The 25,237-nt window shown below is 41.4% G+C and overlaps 1 protein-coding gene across 1 annotated transcript; it reads left to right on the top strand.

The window, feature by feature from the left end:
• The first annotated feature begins 3,029 nt into the window (after positions 1-3,029).
• LOC106873019 (protein FAM234B) lies at positions 3,030-24,829 on the top strand. The gene is made up of 14 exons (XM_014920220.3): positions 3,030-3,382; positions 8,159-8,527; positions 9,752-9,904; positions 11,180-11,371; positions 12,145-12,290; positions 12,977-13,151; positions 14,551-14,641; positions 15,447-15,611; positions 16,917-17,010; positions 17,414-17,605; positions 19,370-19,403; positions 20,925-21,083; positions 23,051-23,113; positions 24,114-24,829. Exons 1-14 carry the CDS (start codon positions 3,367-3,369, stop codon positions 24,518-24,520), a joined length of 2,256 nt encoding a protein of 751 aa, XP_014775706.1. The 5' UTR covers positions 3,030-3,366; the 3' UTR covers positions 24,521-24,829.
• Positions 24,830-25,237: the final 408 nt, after the last annotated feature.

Below are 25,237 nucleotides of genomic sequence, written 5' to 3'. Positions count from 1 at the left end.
ATTCAGCGTGACACAGAATCTGACAAGGCTGGCCCCTTTGAATTACAGGTACTGGACTGGAGCAACGTGAAATAGAATGTCTTGCTTGAAGGCACAATGCGTCGCTGGAAACTGAACTCACGCTCTTACGATTGTGAACCCAATGACCTATGCACTAAGCCTTGCGCCTTCACTACAACACAAGCACTGAACTATAACCACCACACTGCTACGCAAAGCCATACTACAACACAAACAATAACCTGCACCACTACACACCCACACCAGCGTACAATACCCCTACCTTCATAGCCAGGCAACCACACTACGTCACAACTGCACCACCGTGCCACCACTCCCCCACCGTGCCACCACTCCACCACCGTGCCACCACTCCACCACACACACGGATACACATGGACACATACGGACAAACGGACACCCCACCACTTCAGCCATGGAGACATAGAAGCATGCAGCCACACCACTAGACCATAGTCACATTACTGCGCTTCTATCGTGGTGGTGGTGATGATGGTGGTGGTGATGATGGTGGTGGTGGTGATGGTGGTGGTGGTGGTGGTGGCGGTGACGGCGGCGGTGGAGATGATTACGGTGGTAGAGGTGGTGGCGGTGGTAGCATGGTAACCGGGGTTGGGGGGTTGGGGGGATGTGTTGGAGTAAGTCAGTTGGGATCAGAAGCAAGATAAGGGAGGACATTTTTCCTGTCAGCGAATGTTTATGGCTGTGTGTGTGTTTGTATGTGTGTGTGTGTGTTTGTATGCGTGTGTGTGTGTTTGTATGTGTGTGTGTGTGCGTTGTACCGTGTGCTCTGCGTGTGTGTGTGTGTATGTGTTGTGCTGTGTGTGTGTGTGTGTGCTGTGCCGTGTGCTCTGCGTGTGTGTGTGTTTATGTGTTGTGCTGTGCGTGCGTGCGTGTGTGCGCGCGCGTGCGTGCGTGTGTACGTGTAGATATCTGACGGTGTCTGCTGACTTGCTTAGCAATGTGTGCACCCGTATGCATGTGATTAATTCTGAACCGGGGAGTATCGGCATTTACATGAGATAACAGAGAGTAACAAGCGAAGGTCAGGTGTCATTCTTGTACATCCAAACACACACACACGCACACATTCTCTCTCTCTCTCTCTCTCTCTCTCTCTCACACACACACGCTTAGAAATTATATCCGACATTACATACAAGCAGACTATACATATATACATGCAAACAGAAATACATACATAAACCACATGGCTGTTTGGTAAGAAGCTTGCTTCCCAACCACACAGTCCCGGGTTCAGTCCCACAGCGTGGCACCTCCGGCAAGTGTCTTCTACTGAAGCCTCAGGCAGACCAAGTCCTTATGCGTGGATTTGGTTGACCCCCGTCGTATATGTGTGTGTGTGTGTGTGTGTTTGTCCCCCGCCGCCATTACTTGACAACCGAGCTTAACGGTTTGTCAAAAGACATCGATAAAATAAGTACTAGGCGTACAAAGAATAAGTCCTGGAGTTGGTTCCTTCGACTAAAAATCCCTTAAGGTGATGCTCCAGCATGGCTACAGTCAAATGACTGAAACAATTTAAAATGTACAAAGGTTATTTACTTAAGGATCCATAGGTACATGATGATGATGATCATCATTTTAACACCCACTTTTCCACGCTTGCATGGGTCGGACGGATTTTTATGAGGCAGATTTTCTATGCCCGGGTACCCTTCCTGTCACTAAGCCTCGCCCATTTCCTCCATGGCCAGACACGTTCTCACAGAATATTGAAAATGAATGACACTGTTTATATGATAGTCACTCTCATTTACAACAATCACAAGACAAGAAGACACACACACGCACATATTGATTCCAGTGGTAAAAGGGTTAACTCCAAAGCAGCACCGACTGAACAGATTGATGATCAAAAGCAGTTCAAGCGTGGCCATCATTTTTTTTTTATAGATATAATACATTGATAACCACATTATATGAGTCCCTTCTCACTATTTTAAAGAGAATAGAGTATAATTAGATTTGGCAGCTATTTCTAGCAGACTAAGCAACCATGTAAAGGTTTCCTCATTGTGTATTCTTTTCTACTCTCGGCACAAGGCCCGAAATTTTGGGAGAGAGGGCCAGTCGATTTGATCGACTCCAGTACGCAACTGGTACTTAATTTATCGACCCCGAAAGGATGGAGGGCAAAGTCGACCTTGGCGGAATTTGAACTCAGAACGTAAATACCGCTAAGCATTTCGCCTGGCGTGCTAACGTTTCTTATTTCTTTATTGCCCACAAGGGGCTAAATATAGAGGGGACAAACAAGAACAGACAAAGGGATTAAGTCGATTACATCGACCTCAGTGCGTAACTGGTACTTAATTTATCGATGAAAAGCAAAGTCGACCTCGGCGGAATTTGACCTCAGAACGTAACAGCAGACGAAATACCGCTAAGCATTTCGCGCGGCGAGCTAACGTTTCTTGTCAGCTCGGCACCTTTTCCTCATTGTATATTGATTTCAAATTTTGTCACGAGGACAGCCATTTCGTGGGAGGTTATAAATTGATTACATCGACACCAGTGCACAACTGGTACTTATTTTATCGACCCCCGAAAGGATGAAAGGCAAAGTTGACCTCAGCAGAATTTAAACTTGAGACGTGAAGACGGACGAAATGCCGTTAAGCCTTTTGTCCGGACTGCTAAACAATCCTGCCAGCTTGTCGCTTTGTTTCCTCATTGTACATTACAAAAATTTATTAACTTTGCTGTTGTTTAGTCCCATAAACAACAGGGGGACATAAGCGAACTAACACCGACTGATTATTCTTTAAGGAAAAAAAAATAATAAATACTGGAGTCAATTCGTTCGACTCGAACCCGTTAAGGCGGGTGCTCCAGCATGGTCGCAATCCCATGACCGAAACATGCAAAAGCTATGACGAAAAAAAAATATAAACTTCCGGAAGTTACGTCATAGGGAAGTTCAGCTGCTGTTAACAACTACTTTTTAGGAACCGGAAGTATCCGTCATTTACTGCGTGACTGTCATTCAACAATCAGAACATGCCATCCTAACCAAACAACAAACTTTGTCGTCAGTCGTTCAATCTGTTGTCTCGTCGTGGTTCTGGTCCGCTTCCTCCCGTCCTCCGCGTGACAAATGTTGTCTCCAGACCTGTACACACTGGTCACTGCCGGACTCTCTTGTCTTCAACATCATCTCAGCTGATCGAAATATTTTTCTTGTTCTGCTTCCTCCTTCGAAACACACACACACATATCAATATATATACACACCTGTGCTCGTGAGTGTATATACATACATATATATATATATTGTCTATATAGACTATATATATATACACACCATTTAGCTGTCGCTCTATGGGGATATTGCGGAGTGAGTGAACTTTTTTTTATTTAAATATTTGTTGTTTCACCTTTTTATTGTTCATAAAAAACTTAAAATGGAACCAGAAGTTATTCTTACATCTTTATAAGACGATCCACGCCCAAACATCTTTGTTTTTTTATGCTGTTTTTTCTTAGCTTCTTTATCTCTCTTGTTGTTCCCCTCTTTCTCTTCTCCTTAATATATTCAACCACTGCTTCATGTCTTGCCCACCTTTTTATTTTTTTGACTTGATCTATCATCTATCCATACATACACACATACATATATTTAATGGAAAGGGGTCGCCAAATGTAACAACAGGTTGTGTTACGGTTGGGATGCGATGTTGAAGGTAACGAAGGTTCAAATCCTGATTAAACCAAAATGGAAAATAATATATGATTATTGAATTGCTCGAAGTCCGTGACACAGCATAATAGTAAACAGGAAAGGAGAGAGCAAAGATATATTAATACATGATCGTGTGTGTGTAACGTTTAAACATTGATATATGTACTTGTGTGTATGTACGACATACATATACATCTTTTTATGTTGTACTTGTTTCAGTCATTGAACTGCGACCATGCTGGGGCACCACTTCGAAGGGTTCAGTCGAATAAATCGACCCCAGTGACTAATTTTATTATTATTTTTTTTTTTGGGAAAACTTTGGTATCTTTCCTATGGGTCTCTTTACCGAACTGGTAAGTTACAGGGACGTAAACAAACCAACACCTGTTGTCAAGCGGGGAGAAGGGCACACAAACCCAAACGCCCCCTTCACACACATACACGCGGATTTTGACAGGTTGACAGGATCTAACCCATTCAGGGACTGTATTGTGCACCTGTGTCTGCTTTGGGATGGTTTCGACGGTTCGATGCACTTTCTAATGCCAACCACTTTTCTGGGTGTTTTTTTTTTTTTTGCGTGGCAGTGGCACCAGCGAGTTTACCATACAGCTAGCAAGACTAAGAGCCCCTATAACTGAGTGGGGCCACTGTAGAGGGGGAGGTTGGTCAAAGTATGAAAGAAAGGACTTCCAACAGAACAGCTGTCCTGCTGTGGAGGAGCCACATGGCTACACAAATTGTAAAAAGGCAAAAGTAAACACGACAGACCTTGATACAAATAGTATTTCAATTTCAAGTTGTATTTCTGCATTCACGATTGAGGGTTCGATTCCCAGACTGTAAACAAAATAATGTGTGCTGCAAAAAATTGCACAAGGAGCAGGAGTGGCTGTGTGGTAAGTAGCTTGCTTACCAACCACATGGTTCCGGGTTCAGTCTCACTGCGTGGCACCTTGGGCAAGTGTCTTCTACTATAGCCTCGGGCCGACCAAAGCCTTGTGAGTGGATTTGGTAGACGGAAACTGAAAGAAGCCCGTCGTATATATGTATATATATATATATATATGTATGTGTGTCTGTGTTTGTCTCCCCACCATCGCTTGACGACCGATGGTGGTGTGTTTACGTCCCTGTAACTTAACGGTTTGGCAAAAAATGACCGATAGAATAAGTACTAGGCTTACAAAGAATAAGTCCTGGGGCTGATTAGCTCGACTAAAGGCGGTGCTCCATCATGGCCGCAGTCAAATGACTGAAACAAGTAAAAGAGTAAAGAGTAACTGTCTTTCTACAACAAAAGCAGCCAAGCATTCAAAGTAGAGGCCATCATGTGGGACCGTCTGGAGCCAGTTCTTTGATCCCATGATGATAGCAGTTCTCGTCCTTTGAGGTGAAGAACTCCCTCACTGAAACTTCCACCTTTTCTTGATTGATGAAGCATCAGGGAGCACAGGAACAAGTAGTAATCCAAGGAAGATATGTCCAGACTATATGCTTTATTTCCCTCAAATTCCTGGAGTTTATTCTCGGTCGTATGGGGTTGTGCATTGTCTTGTGGAAGAGTTTGATTTCTGTTAACCAATGTTGAGTATTTTCGTTGCACAATGACATACATCTGTTCCAGTTGTTCAGCATATAGGTTGGCGTTGCTGGTTTAACCATCTGAAACAAAACTCATTGTGAATTATCCCCTTGTGTTCAAAATGCCCATGTTTGGCAACAGGTTCTGGAAGCTGGCCTTGCATATTAGGATTATGGGAAAATATCTTCCTTGGATTATTATTTGTTTTGATCCAGGGCTCACTTCCGGCAATCGTGATGCTTCGTCAATGAACAGGAGGTGGAAACTTCAGTGAAGAAGTTCCTCACCTCAGAGGACGAGAATTGGTACCAGTGTGAGGTCAAAGAACTGCCAGAACGGTGGCTTCAGACAGCATGACATGATGGTCTCTACTTTGAATGCTAGGCTGCCTTTGTTCAAACTTTATGAATTAAACAAATAATTTGCCAAAATATTGCAAAACTTTGAACTACACACAATGTCATTAGAGCACTGGTAAAGTTGCTTTGCAGTATTTGTTCTAATTCTTTTCATTCTGAGTTCAAATTCAACTGTAGCCAACTTTGTTTTTTGTTCCATTTGAAACCAGCCCCACAACTCTATATGACTCGGGAAGGAACTCTACTACTTTTACTCCAGACTGAGAACCCCTGTACTCAGACACTAGCATGTGATACGATGAAGATTTGGCTGTTATATCTAGCAGGTTGAACAACCATGTAGACAGATTAACTGTGATAATGGTTTATATTCAAGTGTATATATATGTGACCAGAATAATGAAGTAGGCCTGTATTTTGTATTAACAATGAATATCTTCACTCGATACTTAATAGCCAGGTACTTGAAAATGTAGTTATAATAGGACACTAAGTAGTAGTAGTAGTAGTAGTGGTAGTAGTAGTTTAACAAGTAATAATTGTAGCATAGTGTGACTAATGTTTGAGCTATTTCACAATGAGAGTAACAAGTTAACAAAAGAAAACAGCAGTGGTCACATTGTTGTTGATGTTTGACTCCAGGCCAGCTCTGATCAACCACACTTTATTTCAGTCAAAGTGATCCCTCTGTTTGTGGGGTTGCTCATAGTAGAGGCTTTCCCTTGTTTTATGGTCCCTATAATTGTTCGTGTTTAGTACCAGTGCTCCAGTATGGTCTAAGCATTCCAGCCATGACCATCTCATCATAGTTTCAGACAATGTATCCTAGATTGCCTTTTCCAGATATGCCTTCGTGATAAGGGATAGACTGAGAGTAATTCTGCTGCTAATTCTAAAGATCAAGGAACGGTGTGAAAACTTCTGCTTGGCCCCAAACTCACATTTTCCTTCAAGAATCTTATTATGCTCTGCTCTGGGGCCTTTCACACCATTTTCTCCTTTCTTTCTTTCTCATTGAATGTTCTTTGTATTACCCTTTTAAAATGTGTCTACTGAGATAGATAGATAGATAGATAGATAGAGAGGGGGTGGGTGGGAGAATTTGTGAGTGAATGACTGAATATGTGTGAGTGTGAATGATAGAATATATAAGTGTGTGTGATGAAATGTGTGTGAGTGTGAATGATAGAATATGTGTGTGTGAGTGTGAACGATAGAATATATGTGTGTGTGTGATACACAGACACACACACACACACTCACATGACGGGCTTCTTTCAGTTTGTCTTCGAAATCCACTCATAAGGTTTTGGTCAGCCTGGGGCTCTAGCAGAAAACACTTGCCCAAAATGCCACACAGTGATTAAATATGATTATTAATGAGTTATCAGGTAAGAGATGAAAGTGAGAAAACGGCCTTGTTATTAGTTAATATAATTAGCTGATGAATATACCTCGCTTTTAAAAGCTTAAGGCCCGTGAAAATTTTCATTTAAATAAAAGGATATCAGTAGTGAAAATCAAATTCGAAACTACCGACATAAAGGGAAGATAACCACTTAGTGAATAGTTTATGATTTACAAAGTTGCTTCCCTTGATCATTGCGGGGCAGCGATCTTTTTTTTTTTTTTTTCGTACCATGAAGTTGTTTCATGCAATGCAATTTATTCCATGAAAACACAAAGTGCGTAATATTTGATTTATATATAATATATCTAAACCTATCTAGTAGACATACGGACATGGCAAATTTAATAATTCCCCCGTAGATTATCTTTTATCTTTTACTTGTTTCAGTCATTTGACTGCGGTCATAATGGGACACCGCCTTGAAGAATTTTAATCGAATATATCGACCCCAGTACTTACTTTTTATAAGCCTGGTACTTATTCTATCGGTCTATTTTGCTGAACCGCTAAGTTATGGGGACGTAAATAAATGGTAATCTTCCAGTTTCGAGGGGTTAAATAAATTACAAGGGAAATAACTGAACGACTTACCAGTATTATCCGTTCTACTTTTTCTCTAAAACAGCATGCGACGGAATTTTAACAGGCAGAAAAGAATCTAAAACAGCATGCGATGGATTTTTTTTTTTTTTTATAAAAGTTTAAAATGTTTTTTTCTTTTTACAAACAGCATGCGACGGAATTTTTTTAATATAAAAGTTTAGGGTTAGGGTTCGGGTTAGATGTTGTGCAGCCGGTCTTCCACGAGGCATTTTCGATTTCTCATAAGAAACTATGATATTCAATCACGTGTGTGATTTATATATAAGCAGTTAACGTCAATCAAATCACGCGATTTATTTATAAACAAAGTAGTACGGATAATACTGGTAAGACGTTCAGTTATTTCCCTTGTAATTTATTTAGCCCCTCGAAACTGGAAGATTACCGTAAAAAATATTGGCCTAATGATAGGCCAATATTTCAGTTTTTGTTATGGACATTTTTAGATTTTTTGTGTTTTGTCTTTGCAGTAATCAATCGTGACAATGTCGTCTATTCACCCTTACAACAAAACATCAGTGATGACGATGACAGTGAAGATCAAATCATTTTCAACAAAGACCTGAACATCACTCCGGCTTCTCGGAACGGTGTTAAGAAGTTCAGTAAAAATGTCATAGAGTTGGACAATTTACCGGGCAGCAAGTTGAAGCGGCGTGACCCCAACCGAGCTGGTCATTCATCATGCTGTCGTATCATAAAAAATGTGGTGATAATCTTATTTGTAATCCTCGCCATCACCGTTTTTGTCGTTGCCGTCTTGCATTATAAAAATTCCTCCCAGCATTCTCCCTGCCAGACATTGTCAAATGAGTGGAATTTGAGTTTCGGCAACAATGGTAAGGACATTTTAAACATACCTTTGTCTTTCAGATATGTTTTTTTAGATATTGTGTCAATGATGATTTTGGATATATTGTCACACTCATATCAGTATCTTGTTACAGTCATATTCATTGTGTCACACTTACGTTCATACAATGTGTCACAGTCATGTTGATATATTGTGTCAGTTATGGTGATACATTGTGCCACAGTTATGTTGATACACTGTCACAGTTGTGTTAATATATGTGTCACAGTCATGTCAATACATTGTGTGACAGTCATATTAATTGTGCCACAGTCATGTTGATATATTGTGTCACACTCATGATGATACATTGTGTCACAGTTATGTCGATACATTGTCACAGTTTATGGTGATACATTGTTTTAGTCATGGTACTTGTGCCACAGTTATGTCAATACATTGTTACAGTCATGGTGATACATTGTGTTACAATCATGTCAATACACTGTGTCACAGTCATGTTTATTGTGTTAGTCATGGTGATACATTGTGTTACAGCCATGTCAACACATTGTCATAATCATGGTGATACACTGTGTTACACTCATCTTGATGCATTGTGTTACAGTCATGTCGATACACTGTGTCACAATACTGTCAAGCCACAGTGTGGCAGTCCAGTTGAAACAGTGAGCTATCCCTACTTGTCAAGGCAACCTGTTGCTGTGAATTCAAGCCGTCACATCGTTATGATAGTGAACCGTTGACGTTCTTTGAAACCCATCTTGGTAACAGAGTTTGTTACCATTTCAACAATACATCGTGTCTTTGTGTTGAGGCCTCTTTCTCAAGACACTATATTTCCCCTTGTCAAAATAATCAGTCTTAGACTGACCACTAGTCCTCACTGTATCATCATCTCGTGATCTCTAAAGCGTTATCCATTATCTTAATCAAACATTGACCACTTGTGTACATTTATTGCTACATCTAGCCACTGATTCTCCATTCCTTTCTTCAACAATATTTTGGCCATTGTAATTATATACTGACCACTGATATACTTGCCTGTTGAGGCCTTCATTGACCAATGGTCATTTTTTATGTATCATTTAGGTTATTCACCTTACCTTTCATTATTCCCAAGTATCTTAATTTAGTGGCCTCTTAACATGCCTCTTAACTTCACTGGTCATTTTGCTATGTATTGTTTCTTCCACTCCACCCAATTAACCACTGGTCATTCTTGTGTACTCATTATTTTAACCAGTCAGTGATTCTTGCATCCGGCTACTTGATATGGACAATGATGGCCAACTGGACATTCTCCTTAGTTTGGCCGCACCAGATTACTACCATCATTATCACTCCAGCATGGACACAGATGACCAACAGCCAGTAAATGAATTCTGTAATGATACAGGTGAGATTTGAAACCTTATATAACAACTTCCTACAAGGACCATAGCGGTCATTTTTGACCAACATTACCCTTTTACTTGTTTCAGTCATTTGACTGCGGCCATGCTGAAGCACCGCCTTTAGTCGAGAAAATCGACCCCAGGACTTATTCTTTGTAAGCCTAGTACTTATTCTATCGGTCTCTTTTTGCCGAACCGCTAAGTTACGGGGACGTAAACACACTAGCATCGGTTGTCAAGCGATGGTAGGGGGACAAACACAGACACACACACATATACATATATATATATATATATATATATATATATATATATATATATATTTCAGTTTCTGTCTACCAAATCCACTCACAAGGCTTTGGTCAGCCCGAGGCTATAATAAAAGACACTTGCCCAAGGTGCCACGCAGTGGGACTGAACCCGGAACCATGTGGTTGGTAAGCAAGCTACTTACCACACAGCCACTCCTACGCCTAATGCAATTTATTTTAAATATAAGCTAATGCAGTAAATAAAGGATTTGAAAATACAGCCTTTTAGCATTTATTTGTGTACCAAAAAATATATACACACATATATATGACATGATACTCTTGATTGCACATTCAATACAGTCATAGAAATTAAAAAGTAAAAAGCAAAAGTAGTCATAAATGACTGTTCAGTACTTCTAGTGTTAAATTTCTTTAATGCAGTTCTATATTTAAGAGATGAGGAATTATTTACATTTGAGGGATATTTGTCCGCCATAAAATACACCATTTTGACATGTAAAAGCACCCACTACACTCTCTGAGTGGTTGGCGTTAGGAAGGGCATCCAGCTGCCAAATCAGATTGGAGCCTGGTGTTGCCATCCGGTTTCACCAGTCCTCAGTCAAATCATCCAACTCATGCTAGCATGGAAGGCGGACGTTAAACGATGAACGATGATCTTGTTTGTTGTTAACACAAATGTTTCGGCTGATATATCCTCCAGCCTTCATCAGGTGTCTTGGGGAAATTTCGAACCAGGGTTCTCATTCTTAGGGTATTTTTTGATGTTATATTATGATTATTATTATTATTATTATTATTATTCAGGTCACTGCCTGGAATCGAACTCGGAATCTTGGGGTTAGTAGCCCACGCTCTTAACCCAAGATTCCGAGTTTGATTCCAGGCAGTGACCTGAATAACAACAATATTCCCTCACCATGGCCCTTCACATTAGTTAGGGTCTTCTATCACAGCTTTGTGATGAGGAAGCCAGCATAATGTCTTCTTTCATTTTGTCAGGACTTTCCAGCCCACCTACCGGTCAACTTCTTGCCATACGTGGCTGTGATGGCAAACAGTTGTGGAAACACTCCACCAAATCAAGTATCCTCTACATACACTGTGACCAACTGGATGCTAACCAGGATGGTAAGCACGACTGCTTGATCAGTGGCTATCATGCCACTCTACAAGCCATTGATCCTCGTAAAGGTAAGCCCTACCATCTATGCATGGACTCTTAACATTGTTTAACTCTTCAGCTTCCAGATTACTCTGCCAAATGTAATGCTTATTTACTCTTTTACTTGTTTCAGTCATTTGACTGCGGCCATCGTGGGGCACTGCTTCTTAGTCGAGCAAATCGACCCCAGGACTTATTCTTTGGAAGCCTAGTACTTATTCTATCGGTCTCTTTTTGCCGAACCGCTAAGTTACGGGGACGTAAACACACCAGCCTCGCTTGTCAAGCGATGTTGGAGGGACAAACACAGACACACAAACATATACACACATACATATATATACATATATACGACGGGCTTCTTTCAGTTTCCGTCTACCAAATCCACTCACAAGGCTTTGGTCGGCCCGAGGCTATAGTAGAAGACACTTGCCCAAGGTGCCATGCAGTGGGAATGAACCCGGAACTATGTGGTTGGTAAGCAAGCTACTTACCACACAGCCACTCCTGTGCCATGTATGGTCGTAGCTAGAATATCTTTGATAATTAGTCTTGTCAATAAGGCCTGGTCTGAGACTGGACAACTGTTATTACCATCACCACTAGCAACAGCTATCACAGACCTTTGAAAGAGTCATTTTAAGTACAGTAGGGCTTTGATGTTGAAACCTGTAGGCAGCATGTTGTCCTCAGCAATATAGAAATGTAAATTCTGAACGATTAGGTTGACTAAATGTTGTTGTTTTATCATTGATGAAGAAAAAGTAATTTGTGTGTATTTATTTCAATTTTTGTTGTGAAGGTTTTGTGATATGGTCAGCAAATAGTACATACCTGATTGACCACTGGAATATCTACCAGGCTCTTGTGGTACCTGATGTTGACCACGACAATGTAGATGATGTCCTCATTTTACATGCTGGATGTTGTTACTATGGAGACAAATACGTAAGTGTTTTCGTTACTATGGAAACTAACCACGACTTTTCTTGGTGCTATAGAGACAGTATGGTGCTTTTGATTGTTACTATGTAACTTTTGTTGTTACATTAAAGTTAATTCATTTTTTAATTAATTTCTTGTATTTAATTTTGTTCATTTTTAACCCTTTCGTTACTGTATTTATTTTGAGATGCTCTGTATTTCTTTCAATTAATTTTAAATATAACAAAGAATTTAGTAAAATAACTTAGTTATCATTAAGCTAGTGTTAGGAACATTAATTGTGACTAAGGTTTGGTGGAAGATTTTAATTCAAAACTAATGAAAACAAGACACTTGTACTCAGAGCCAGAGCCGGTTTCAGCCAGGTTGGTAACAAAAGGGTTAATGAGTTACTAGGAGACATATTTGATCTTTTAAAGCATCAATCATGGTCTGTGAGTTTTGTTGTGCTTCCAGGCAACATTTACAATTCTCATCATTGCCTCAGGTTTCTTAGATTCAGTAGATGAGGCATTAAAATTACTCTGAAAAGAAATTATCTTGATATAGGACTGATATTCTCTCCAGAATACAAGTGACACTTATCTCTCATTGGCATAATTCAGAGCTAAATAGGGGTCGTTAAATGTACCTGGCATGATCCTAATGTTGATGATGATAATGTATATCTATTATCTTTCTTATTGCAGCCCCCTGACAACTCTGGTCGTTTCCTGCTGTTTTCTGGGGCTACAGGACAAGCTGTAGGCACTTTTGTCAATATTTCCATTACGAAAGCAGGCGTCTATAGAAACCCTGTCCTCTACAAGTCATCAAATAACAAGCTCACTGTCCTGTTCACCAGTGGTCAGTTGTCTTCACCAGGTAAGTCCAGGCTTTCCAATTCTCTTTTTGTACAGTTTAGTGCCAGATTAAACCCTTCAGCATTTAATCCAGCCATATCAAACCCAAGTGGAGGCGCAATGGCCCAGTGGTTAGGGCAGCGGACTCGCAGTCATAGGATCGCGGTTTCGATTCCCATTAGGCTTCGGCAGGGGATGGTGGCGAACCCTGCTGTACTCTTTCACCACAACTTTCTCTCACTCTTACTTCCTGTTTCTGTTGTGCCTGTAATTCAAAGGGTCAGCCTTGTCACACTGTGTCACGCTGAATATCCCCGAGAACTACGTTAAGGGTACACGTATCTGTGGAGTGCTCAGCCACTTGCACGTTAATTTCATGAGCAGGCTGTTCCGTTGATCGGATCAACTGGAACCCTCGACGTCGTAAGCGACGGAGTGCCAACAATTAAACCCAAATATATTAACTGTTTTATGTTCAAACTGACCAGATCCAACATCTCACACCTACCCTACAATGTCATTCTAAAAATTTTTTTAAATCACACCATTGAAACCTACAAGGGTAATGCATGATTGGCTGATGCCAGTGTCACATGACAGGCACATAAAGAGCAGCCTTCAAACGCTGGGCCTCACAGAGGTTGATAAGTGACCAAGACCTTTGGTGATATACCATACTTCAAAAGACTTGACAAGCCAAGTGAAATCGTTGTTGTGGCCGATGCCGGAGTCATGTAACTGGCACCTGTGCTGGTGGCACATAAAGAGCACCCTTCAAAGGTTGAGCCTCACAGAGGTGATAAGTAGCTAAGCCTTGTGAGTGGACTAGGTAGGCAGAAACTGAAAGAAACCCACCAAGTATGTGTGTGTGCAAGAAGCAGACAGCCACCATATTCATGTACAAGGGAGTACCCAAAAGTAACTAGAACCGTTCTCTGTGAGACAAGCCTGTTGTAGTTCAGGCTTCCACTTGATGCAACCCTCAGGCATCAGTCTGCCAACCGCACCACATGGTGTGTCTTTGTTTTGTAGTGCTTCTCCCCTGTTCATTGATTTTTTGCAATGGCTGAAGTGAAGGAACAGCATTGGAGTTTTGTTCCTCACAGAGGCCATGATGAATGACCGAGACCTTTGGCATTATGTTGTGCTTGAGAAGAAGACCCATCAAGCCATAGTCGTAGCAGATATTGGTGTCATGCAAATTGGCACCTGTGCTGGTGGCACATAAAAGCACCCATTACACTCTCAGAGTGGTTGGCATTAGGAAGGGCATCCAGCTGTATAAACCATGCCAAATCAGACTGGATTCTGCTCAGCTTGCCAGCCCTGGTCAAACTGTCCAACCCATGTCTGTATGATGATGATGATGATGATATATATAAAATTTCCATACATCTATTAAGTTGTTCTTACTTCCACAGGTCATCTATATCAGATATATTGGGATGTTTTAAAGAAACAGCTGTTGGATCCCAAGGTGGAGCAGCTATCAAATGCTAAAGCAATCTATGAGTAAGTTCCCTAATATCTTCATCTATTGTGCTTATTTGGTGTGTGTGTTGAGGCGGGGTGGTGGTGATTTCTTTATTTCTTTTAAGTGCTATGGCACCGGTCACCACTTGTGAACATGATAATAAGTCAAACAACAACCGAGAGAAGTGGGGGCTGGGGTGGGGCACCTAGATTAAGACCGAGCTTTGGTTACCTTAAGAACATTCCACTTAGTTGTAAGCATCCAGAGGCCGGGTGCCAGTTTCAGAAAAGAGCAATTGATTTCTCGATGTTCTGTGTTTGCCCTTCAGCAACAACCCATGTGTGAGTTGTGGTCTTCCCCCCCCCCCCCTTGCTATCTGCCTCAGAACTACAACCACTTTCAGAGATTCTAGAAAAGGCTATTAGCATTGCTTGTCTCCCTCCCTTTGACAGAGCCATTCAAATCTTAAACTGTTTGCATCTGGCTCAAATATTGCACCCTCTTTATATTAAAAAATAGCCCAGATCCAGTCTCTCACATCTGTCCTGCAATGTCATTCTAAAAATAAAATATCAACATTATCGAAAACTTGAAGCAACGAGATAATGCTTGAATTATTTCCAAACAATGTGTATAAATAAGGATTACATTTGACAGAATAATCTGTATGCTAAAGGGTTAAGACATGCGTCTTTTATATCTTAATGTAGCCAAGTTAAAAGGAGAACACAAGTGACCCAGTCATTAATATGCTGGAGGACAAGCCCCAAACTATGTCCTCCATAATACTACACCCCCTATACAACATGTAACAAGTTCTTTATTTCCATCTTGTCTCTGCAGGAGTAAGACAAAAGGGATCTTTGTTCCACCTGTCATAGTGGACATCCAAAATAATAACATAATGGATATTCTTGTGAGTACATTTGATGGAACCATTGCTCTGGTTGATGGCCAGGCATTTACACCCAAGTGGAAAATTAACTTTACTAATTATGAATCATTCAGGTGAGTAATTAAACATGGTTTTGTTTTCAGTTTTGAAGTAGAGAAAACTAATTGATTTAAATTAACTGTTCTATGGTGATTCTTGTCTGGACTCTATCGGCTGGACATTGTTAAAATAATAATGATCTTATTGTATACAGAGCTCATCAGAAAATGTAACCGATAGTACATGACCAGGACATAGAATTATGCACAGGAAGTGAATAGTGAATGAGTCATTTTATGAAAAAAAAAACACAAAATATAGGTTGGTGGGCATCAGGTGTACTTTTGATGAATTTCAGAAAGCATGGAAGTTTTTAAGGATGTAGTGTCCTGATAACTAACAACTGATGCTGGTAGCTTATTCAATGCTCTTCAACAATTCTGAACACGAAAAAAATGTTTCCAAAAGTCATGGGTGTTGGCATCGCTTTTTGATCATGTAATGTGCCACATAAAATGCATGTGGGTCAGTGCCACATGTACAGCACCCATGCCAGTGCCACATGTACAACACCCATGCCAGTGCCATGTAGAAAGAACCCGTGCCAATGCCACGGATAAAGCACCTGCGTCGGTGCCACATCAAAAGCACCCAGTGCACTCTGTATAGCAGTTGGCATTAGAAAGGATGTCCGGCCATAGTAACCATGCCAAGACAGACAAATGGAGCCTGGATAGCTCTCCAGCCTGGCCAACTCCTGTCAAACTGTCCGACCCATGCAAGCATGGAAAACAGGCATTAAAGGATGATGATGATGAGCATGTCCATGAGTGTTAGTCATATGAAATTCAAAAAAGGGGCCTAAGCTTGTTGTTGGAAACATGGTTGTGCAGATACATTACAAGGGGCAGGGGCTGAAAAGTTCCTGGTTTTAAGGGTATCCTGAAAGGCCTACTTGGAGGCCTGACCTTCCGAGTTCTTTTATGGGCTTAAATAAAAGCTGTAGAAACTCTGCCAAATCAGATTGGAGCCTGGTGTAGCCATCTGGTTTCACCAGTCCTGAGTCAAATCGTCCAACCCATGCTAGCATGGAAGGCGGACGTTAAAACGATGATGATGATGAACTGATCCTCCTGTATTTTCTTTTACCCAAAGCCAGGAACTTTTCAGCACTCGCTCATATTTGGAGAGTATTATTATTATAAATTTGGTGGACCTGAAGACAATAAATGCTGTGTCTTGAATTGGCTGTCTATGACCCCCCCCCCACCCACTACAAGCTCAATCGATCTCAACACTTCTAGTGACCCCCCCCTTCTCGCTCTTACCCCCACTACTGTTCTGTTTCGTCCTCTGTATCACTGTCGTATTTCTCTCAGTATTCCAGCCCCTGGTTACTTCAACGATGATGCCTACCTGGATTTCATGCTGCATCTCAATTTTGGTACCTGGCCGTATTACACATATTCCATGGTAAGTTCTTCTGGCCTCTCTCTCTCGACCGAAACACAACACCATTTGTTTTAGTGACCCATACCCCCACTTCTGCCTTCCACTGACCAATACTCACCATTCTCTTATGTTGACCACTACAAACCACTGTGCATTGAACTAATCAATACCATTATGACCCAATATTTCTGACTACTACTACTACTACTACTGCTGCTGCTTCTACTGCTACTACTGCTTCTACTACTACTGCTGCTTTTACTACTACTGTTGCTACTGCTGCTGTTACTACTACTACTACTACTACTACTACTACTACAGTTTGAACATAAAACAAACAGAATATTTGGGTCGGGTATGACCAATTTAAATGCTAACGAGTTGACTGACTATACCATTCTCTTTGCTTCTATATCCCGTCTAGGTGATGGTGGTCAGTGGTAAAGATGGAACAATACTCTGGAAAATGGCCTCATCATTTCCTTCATTCACCTCTGATCTCACCTTACAAACAGTCGAACATCAGCGTGACGTCTTTGTATTCAAAACATTTAATCGCGATGGAGATATTCTTGTGCACAACAAAGACCTAGCTGATATCATTCCTACAGATTCTGTAAGTTGCTGTTTTTCTTTCTCATATTCTATATGCCCTGAGTGGAGGTGCAATGGCCCAGTGGTTAGGGTAGCGGACTCGTGGTCATAGGATCGTGGTTTCGATTCCCAGACCGGGCGTTCTGAGTGTTTATTGAGCGAAAACACCTAAAGCTCCACGAGGCTCTGGCAGGGGATGGTGGCGAACCCTGCTGTACTCTTTCACCACAACTTTCTCTCACTCTTACTTCCAGTTTCTGTTGTGCCTGTAATTCAAAGGGTCAGCCTTGTCACACTCTGTGTCATGCTGAATATCCCTGAGAACTGCATTAAGGGTACACGTGTCTGTTGGAGTGCTCAGCCACTTGCACGTTAATTTCACAAGCAGGCTGTTCCGTTGATCGGATCATCTGGAACCCTCAACGTTTTAAGCGATGGAGTGCCAACAACAACAACAAAATATGCTCTGAGCAGATGTCATTTAGTTTAAAGTCAGTCCTCACATAGCAGACAATGATCAAAGGTGTTCCAACCAGGACCACCTTGTTTTATCCTGTATATCTGTAGACTATAGCATCTAATGCAGTGGTTCCCAACCTTTTCACTACCCCTTTAATTTGAATGAATTTTCCCACGGACCCCAAGATATTGAAAGGTCTGTCAGCTTAACATGTTCACTGGTCCCCTGTACTACTTCAACAGACCACCAGGGGTCCACAGGCCACAGGTTGGGAACCACTGGTCTGAATTGTCCTTCCTCTTCTTAGACAATTATTTGAAGAAAATATTTGGCTGCCATTCTTAGAAGTTTGAGCAACTGCATAGAGGCTCTCTCCCTCTCCATTTTCAGAAGTAATCAAGCAGCCCCGTGCTCCCTAGATAATCAGTCGACCACAGAACAGGTGCATTAGCTGTGTTTACACTATGTCTGAGACCCATGTTTCACAGTTTGGGCATATTGTGGTGAGTCATATGGATATGCAGTTCAACAGCCTGCACTGTCCTGTCTATTTCTGCGTGGCAGCTTGGGCAAGTGTCTCCTACAGTGCTTCTCAAATTATCTAATGTGGTGTACTGGCACTTTCGTGATATTGTTCAAGGTTGTAAACAACCATCACTTTTGTGGCGCTTGCTTACAACTTACTCCTGAAGTCAAGACAAGAGCATACATACATACATACATACATACATACACACGCACGGAAGCGAGTGACAATGTGGCCTTATTATTTATTATGGCTCGGTTCCAATCTGGGCTGCAGCAACAAAGTCCACCCACCACATTGTTCAGTCCACCATCACTGCCTTTAGGTCCCAGATACATCCGAGGCCAGTGTCTGCAATCAAGTGGTCAATATCAGTGTGACAATATTTTCCTCTTCTTACATCACCATGAAGTGAATTCCACAGGACTAATTTGCTGTCCCTTTATTCTCAATGTCAGGCTGAAGCGATGTTGTTTTTGGCTAGTGATCCCCACCCCTCATTCTCCACACCCCCTACTGTGTCATGCTACATGTGCCACAGTGTAACCTGAATATAATTTTCTTTCCCTATACTTTTAATTATATTTTTAGTTCAGGTGTGTCACCAAATTTGGAAAAGAATATAAATGTACCACAAGTGAAGAAAGGTTGCGGAGCATTGGACTAGATTATTTAATGTAACCTCTTTTTAAGACAGTAGACAGAGTTGAGTTTAGGGCTACTATTTTTAGCTCCTTTGATAGTTCCATGTTACTAATGCCAATCAATAATCTGTCTTTCTCTCTCTCTCTTTCTTGTAGCCGGTTGAAGATAACAGACCTTATCCAGATTCTTGTAAGTGTTTGTTTACTTATAGTTCTGTGTGTGTGTGTGTGTGTTTGGCTGTTACACTGTTGGCTAAAACTTTGTTAACAAAACCCAGTGTTTCTTCTGTCCGCTTGTATGTGCACACGCAGTGTGTTTTGCATTTTAAAACTGGCAAAGGAAAAGTATGTGCACACATGTGAGGTTTCCAACATGAAATTGAATTTCGTTTAATTAAAGAAATTTTAGTGATGGTAACTCGCTTGCATACAAACACACTTTGCAAAGAAAGACAAAATCTGCTCACAACACAATCTCTTTCCCAACCACATGGTTCTGAGTTCAATCACTTTGTGGAACAGCTTGCCTGTCACACACACACACACACGCGCGCGCGCACGCACGCCTGTTGTGTGTGTCTTTGTGTTTGTCCTTACCACTTCCTGATAACCAATGTTGGTTTGTTTATGTCCCAGCAACTTAGTAGTTTGACCAAAAAAGAATGTCTGATAGAACACACACACTCACATGCTGTTGTGTCTGTGTTTGTCCTTACCACCTCTTGTTCAACAAAAAAAATAAATGTCTGACAGAATAAGTACCAGGGTCAATTTGTTTGACTGAACCTAAACCCTTTTTGGTGGTAGTGCCCTAGCATGGCTGTAGTTCAATGACTGAAACAAGAAAACATATAAAGAACTAGATGGGTGTGGCGTTCGTCCCACCACAGACACTAGGGGCAGTTGTTTTCTGCTGTAGTCAAGAATCAACTAAGAGTATGCAAACAGGTTCAGGAGTGGCTGTGTGATAAGTAGCTTGCTTTACCAACCACATGGTTCTGGGTTCAGTCCCACTGCGTGGCAGCTTGGGCAAGTGTCTCCTACAGTGCTTCTCAAATTATCTAATGTGGTGTACTGGCACTTTCGTGGTATTGTTCAAGGTTGTAAACAACCATCACTTTTGTGGCGCCTGCTTACAACTTACTCCTGAAGTCAAGACAAGAGCATACATACATACATACACACACACGCACGGAAGTGGAAGCGAAATGGCCCAGTGGTTAGGACAGTGTACTCGCGGTCATAAGATCGCAGTTTGGATTCCCAGACTGGGTGTTGTGAGTGTTTATTGAGCGAAAACACCTAAAGCTCCACGAGGCTCCGGCAGGGGATGGTGGCGAACCCTGCTGTACTCTTTCACCACAACTTTCTCTCACTCTCTCGTCCTTCTCTGTTGTACCTGTATTTCAAAGGAGCCAGCCTTGTCACGCTGAATATCCCCGAGAACTACGTTAAGGGTACACGTGTCTGTGGAGTGCTCAGCCACTTGCACGTTAATTTCACGAGCAGGCTGTTCCGTTGATCGGATCAACTGGAACCCTCGTCGTAACTGACGGAGTGCCAACAACACATGCACGATGGGCTTCTTTCAGTTTCTGTTTACCAAATCCACTCATTGAGTCTGGAACGTAGTAGTTGGGAAGCAAATTTTTTAAAGAAGTTCTTTTAATAAATCTATCTGGCTATTTATTTATTCGTTTATTTATTTCAGCCCATTTACCTCAAAATCAATCACCTTTCTTCATATCTCCGGCTGGCTACTTCTTAATTTGTGCAGTAACTTCACAGTCAGCAATCACTGAAGAAGTTTTCATCATGGACCGAAGCAACATGGACAAACCCATTCAATTGGCAGAAAATAAATATTCCTGTGAGAATTTTTAGATTCATTCATTGATGTTGTTGTTATTATTGTTAACCCTTTAGCATTTGGATTTCTCTGTCAAATGTAATGCTTATTTATTCATTGTATTATCTTGTAGCTTTGAAATTACAATAAGGTGATTGGTTATTTTTAGAATGACATTGTAGGGTACGTGTGAGAAGCTGGATATGGCCAGTTTGAACATATATATATTTCCTAAGCACAGGCGCATGGCTCAGTGGTTAGAGCATCAGGTTCACAATCATGAGGTAGTGAGTTCAATTCTCAGACTGGACTGTGTTGTGTTCTTGAGCAAGACACTTTATTCCATGTTGCTCCAGTTAACTCAGCTGTAGAAATGAGTTGCGATGTCACTGGTGCCAAGCTGTATCAGCCTTTGCCTTTCCCTTGGATAACATTGGTGTGGGGAGGTGAGGCTGGTATGTATCGGTGACTGCTGGTCTTCCATAAACAGCCTTGCCCAGACTTGTGCCTCAGAGGGGAACATTTTTGATGCAATCCCATTGTCATTCATGACCGAAGGGGATCTTTACTCCTTTACTCCTAACCACATGGTTTCAGATTCAGTCCCACTGCATGGTACCTTGGGCAAGTGTTTCCTACAAAGGGATTTGTTGTGTGAGGCTGAAACAATACAAGAAACCACGAAGTTATCTACTAAAGAAAAAGGAAAACAAAAGGAAATAAGGTTGCAGTTTTACTTTGTATTTCTATATTTTGGGGTTATGACTCCTCTTCAGGACATCTGGAAAAAGCGAGGAATGGGATAGTCATTGCTCAGGTGTGTGGGAGAGGAAGGAGGAAGGTGATGTATGCAGACTGAGTTGCTAGGGTAACCAGTCTGTTTCATGTAGTTCCTTTCTCTTGTTAATGGCTGGTCTGAATATGTTTATAAGGAGGGGGTGTCCTTGATTCTGAGGTTGAGTGGCCCTGGTGGGTACCTTAAAACCCTGGGTCAAGATAGAAGCTGTGAAATTTTGGGTTGGGTAGGGACCTAGCCAATTACATCAGCTCCACTGCTCAACTAGTTCTTATTTAAGTAACCCTGAAAGGACGAAAAGCAAAAGTCAGTCTCAGTGGGATTTGAACTCACAATTTCAAAAAACCTTGAAGAAATGCCTCTAAACATTTCGTACAATGCACTAATGATTCTGCAAGCTTGCCATTATATATTGTTGTTGTTGGCACTCCGTCGCTTACGACGTCGAGGGTTCCGGCTGATCCGATTAGCGGAACAGCCTGCTCGTGAAATTAACGTGCAAGTGGCTGAGTATTCCACAGACACGTGTACCCTTAACGTAGTTCTCGGGGATATTCAGCGTGACACAGTGTGACAGGCTGACCCTTTGAAATACAGGCACAACAGAAACAGGAAGTAAGAGTGAGAGAAAGTTATGGTGGAAGAGTACAGCAGGGTTTGCCACCATCCCCTGCCGGAGCCTCATGGAGCTTTAGGTGTTTTCACTCAATAAACACTCACAATGCCCAGTCTGGGCATCGAAACCACGATCCTATGACCGCGAGTCCGCTGCCCTAACCACTGAACCATTGCGCCTCCACAGCCATTATATATAGAACAGAGGAATACATTACTTGGTTCTTAATAAATACAAATTCTGCACCAGGTATTGAGTACTTCTTGTCTTGTTTGCAAAACAAAAACGTGTATACAGGGCTCAATATGATAATCTAGAAACTTTGAAGATATATCTGCAGCATGGCCGTGATCTGATGACTAAAACCACTAAAACCTCAGTAATAACATTTGTGGTACCTCTATACAGCCAAGTGTACTGGGCCCTCTAGACTATTGGCTAACGACTTACTTGATTATGGGCATGGTGGTGGTGGCGGGGTGTTGATCCTTAATGTCAGCTGTAGCTACAGGTAGTCTGTGTGTTACTAAAATTAATTTTATCAAATTTGAAATTTTATTTTCCCTCTTTTGCTAGATTCGCCGTCTCCATCGACAGACAATCAGTGTGCTGTTGCTAAACCCTTTGGTCGTGGCACAGGTGAGTACTGGAATGGGTGGGTGGGTGTCACTGGTCTTTGATGTTGTGTTACTGCTGTTGCTTAACCAATCACACTGCATGGTACATGTGACTGTATGGTACATGTGACTGCATGGTTCATGTGACTGCATGGTACATGTGACAGTATGGTACATATAACAGCGTCGCCTTACTGGCACTTGTGCCGGAGGCACGTTAGAAAACCATTCGAGCAAGTTCGTTGCCAGTGTCGCAGGACTGGCTCCTGTGCAGGTGGCACGTAAAAAACACCATTTTGAGCGTGGCTGTTGCCAGTACCACGTGACTGGCCCTTGTGTTGGTGGCACGTAAAAGCACCCACTACACTCTCGGAGTGGTTGGCGTTAGAAAGGGCATCCAGCTGTAGAAACTCTGCTAGATCAGATTGGAACCTGATGTAGCCATCGGGTTTCACCAGTCCTCAGTCAAATCATCCAACCCATGCAAGCATGGAAAGCGGGCGTTAAACGATGATGATGATATATATACATACATACATATATATATATATATATATATATATATATATATATATATATATATATATATATATATATATATATATATATATATATATATACATACAATATATATATATACATACATACATACAAACACAACAGGCTTCTTTCTGTTTCCATGTACCAAATCAAATAACAAGGCTTTGGTTGGCCCAGAGTTATAGTAGAAGACAACTGCCCATGGTGCCTTACAGTGAGACTGAACCCATAGCTATATATTTAGTAAGCAAACTTCTTACCACACAGCCATGCCAGTGCAAATTTTTAAAATGTTAGATCTGGCAGCCTTTTAAGATGGTAGTTGGCGCCCGCTATTTCAATGTAGCTTTCCAACCCCAACAATTTTCCGCCACTGACTCAAATGTCCCCCCCTTACCTTTAAAGATAAACTATAAATGTTCATGATCCGAGAATTGCTATCATCTTATTGATCATGTTGTCGTGAATTTTCTACTTGACAGGAGCCATTGGTGATGTGGACGGAGATAATCAACCGGATTATATAAGCTTGACCAATCTGGCTATGGAGGTAATGGATACAAAATCCAACTGCCCACTCTTCTGGCAGAATATGACTCTGTATAAGAAGACCTTGATGCCATCCAATCGCTCCAGAAAGTCGGTACCCATCAGGATGTTTGCATCACTGGTGAATGAGGGGCAAGGGGGCAAACAGCATGACAAGAGCCTTGAATCGACACACTTTGTACCTCAACGGGAACAAGTATGGAACGAGTATTTTGGTAGTAAACAGACTGGCATCTACCGTCGCCAACACCTGAGTGACGGAGGAAACACAATGTCGAGACGTAGCAGAGTTTTGTACTATTTAGTTGTTCTTTTTACATTATTGGTTGTTCTGCTTTAAATTCCAGGGAACTGGTAGGCGGGGTGGGGAGAATTTGAGATATTTTTTTTGTTTTTGCTTCCTTTTGTTTCTTTTTATTGTTATAGTTACGTTTATTTTGCTTCTTGTCTTGTTTAGTTGAAAAAAAAAAAAAACCCATTTTTTTCTGTTTCCTGCAAATTTTCAGCATTTATTTAATAAATATGTGTGCATGTGTGTGTATATATATGTATATATATTCTTTTAGTCATTTGACTGTGGCCATGCTGGAACACCACCTTAACGGGTTTTAGTCGAACAAATCAACCCCAGGACTTATTCTTTGTAAGCCTGGTACTTATTCTATCGGTCTCTTTTGCCGAACCACTAAGTTACAGGGATGCAAACACACCAACATCGATCGTCAAATGATAGTGGGGAGACAAACACAAACACTCAAATATTTATCTTTATATACAACAGGCTTCTTTCAGTTTCCATCTACCAAATCTACTCGTAAGGCTTTGGTTGGCCGGAGGGTATTTTAGAAGACACTTGCCCAAGGTTCCACACAGTGGGACTGAGCCCGGAACCATGTTGTTGGGAAACAAGCTTATCATCACACAGCCACTCCTGCACCTTTATATGTATATATATATAACTTTTTAATCAGTCAAAATGTTATGTAAGTGACTCAAAGGCTGAATGTTTCATACATATAAAAATGAAACTTTTGGGTTATGTCTGTAACTTTTCTGC

The sequence above is a fragment of the Octopus bimaculoides genome, chromosome 24 (genome assembly GCF_046866305.1).
Source record: "Octopus bimaculoides isolate indiv1 chromosome 24, ASM4686630v1, whole genome shotgun sequence".
Lineage (NCBI taxonomy): Eukaryota > Metazoa > Mollusca > Cephalopoda > Octopoda > Octopodidae > Octopus > Octopus bimaculoides.
The sequence above is the reverse complement of the archived record's forward strand: the minus strand, read 5'-3'. Positions and strand labels throughout refer to the sequence as shown.

Bases quoted from the DNA above. Each gene is read 5' to 3' on its own strand.
- LOC106873019 (XM_014920220.3), top strand. The intron at 12,291-12,976 runs GTAAGTGTTTTC...TTCTTATTGCAG, and splicing joins GTTACTATGGAGACAAATAC to CCCCCTGACAACTCTGGTCG. The intron at 23,114-24,113 runs GTGAGTACTGGA...TCTACTTGACAG, and splicing joins ACCCTTTGGTCGTGGCACAG to GAGCCATTGGTGATGTGGAC.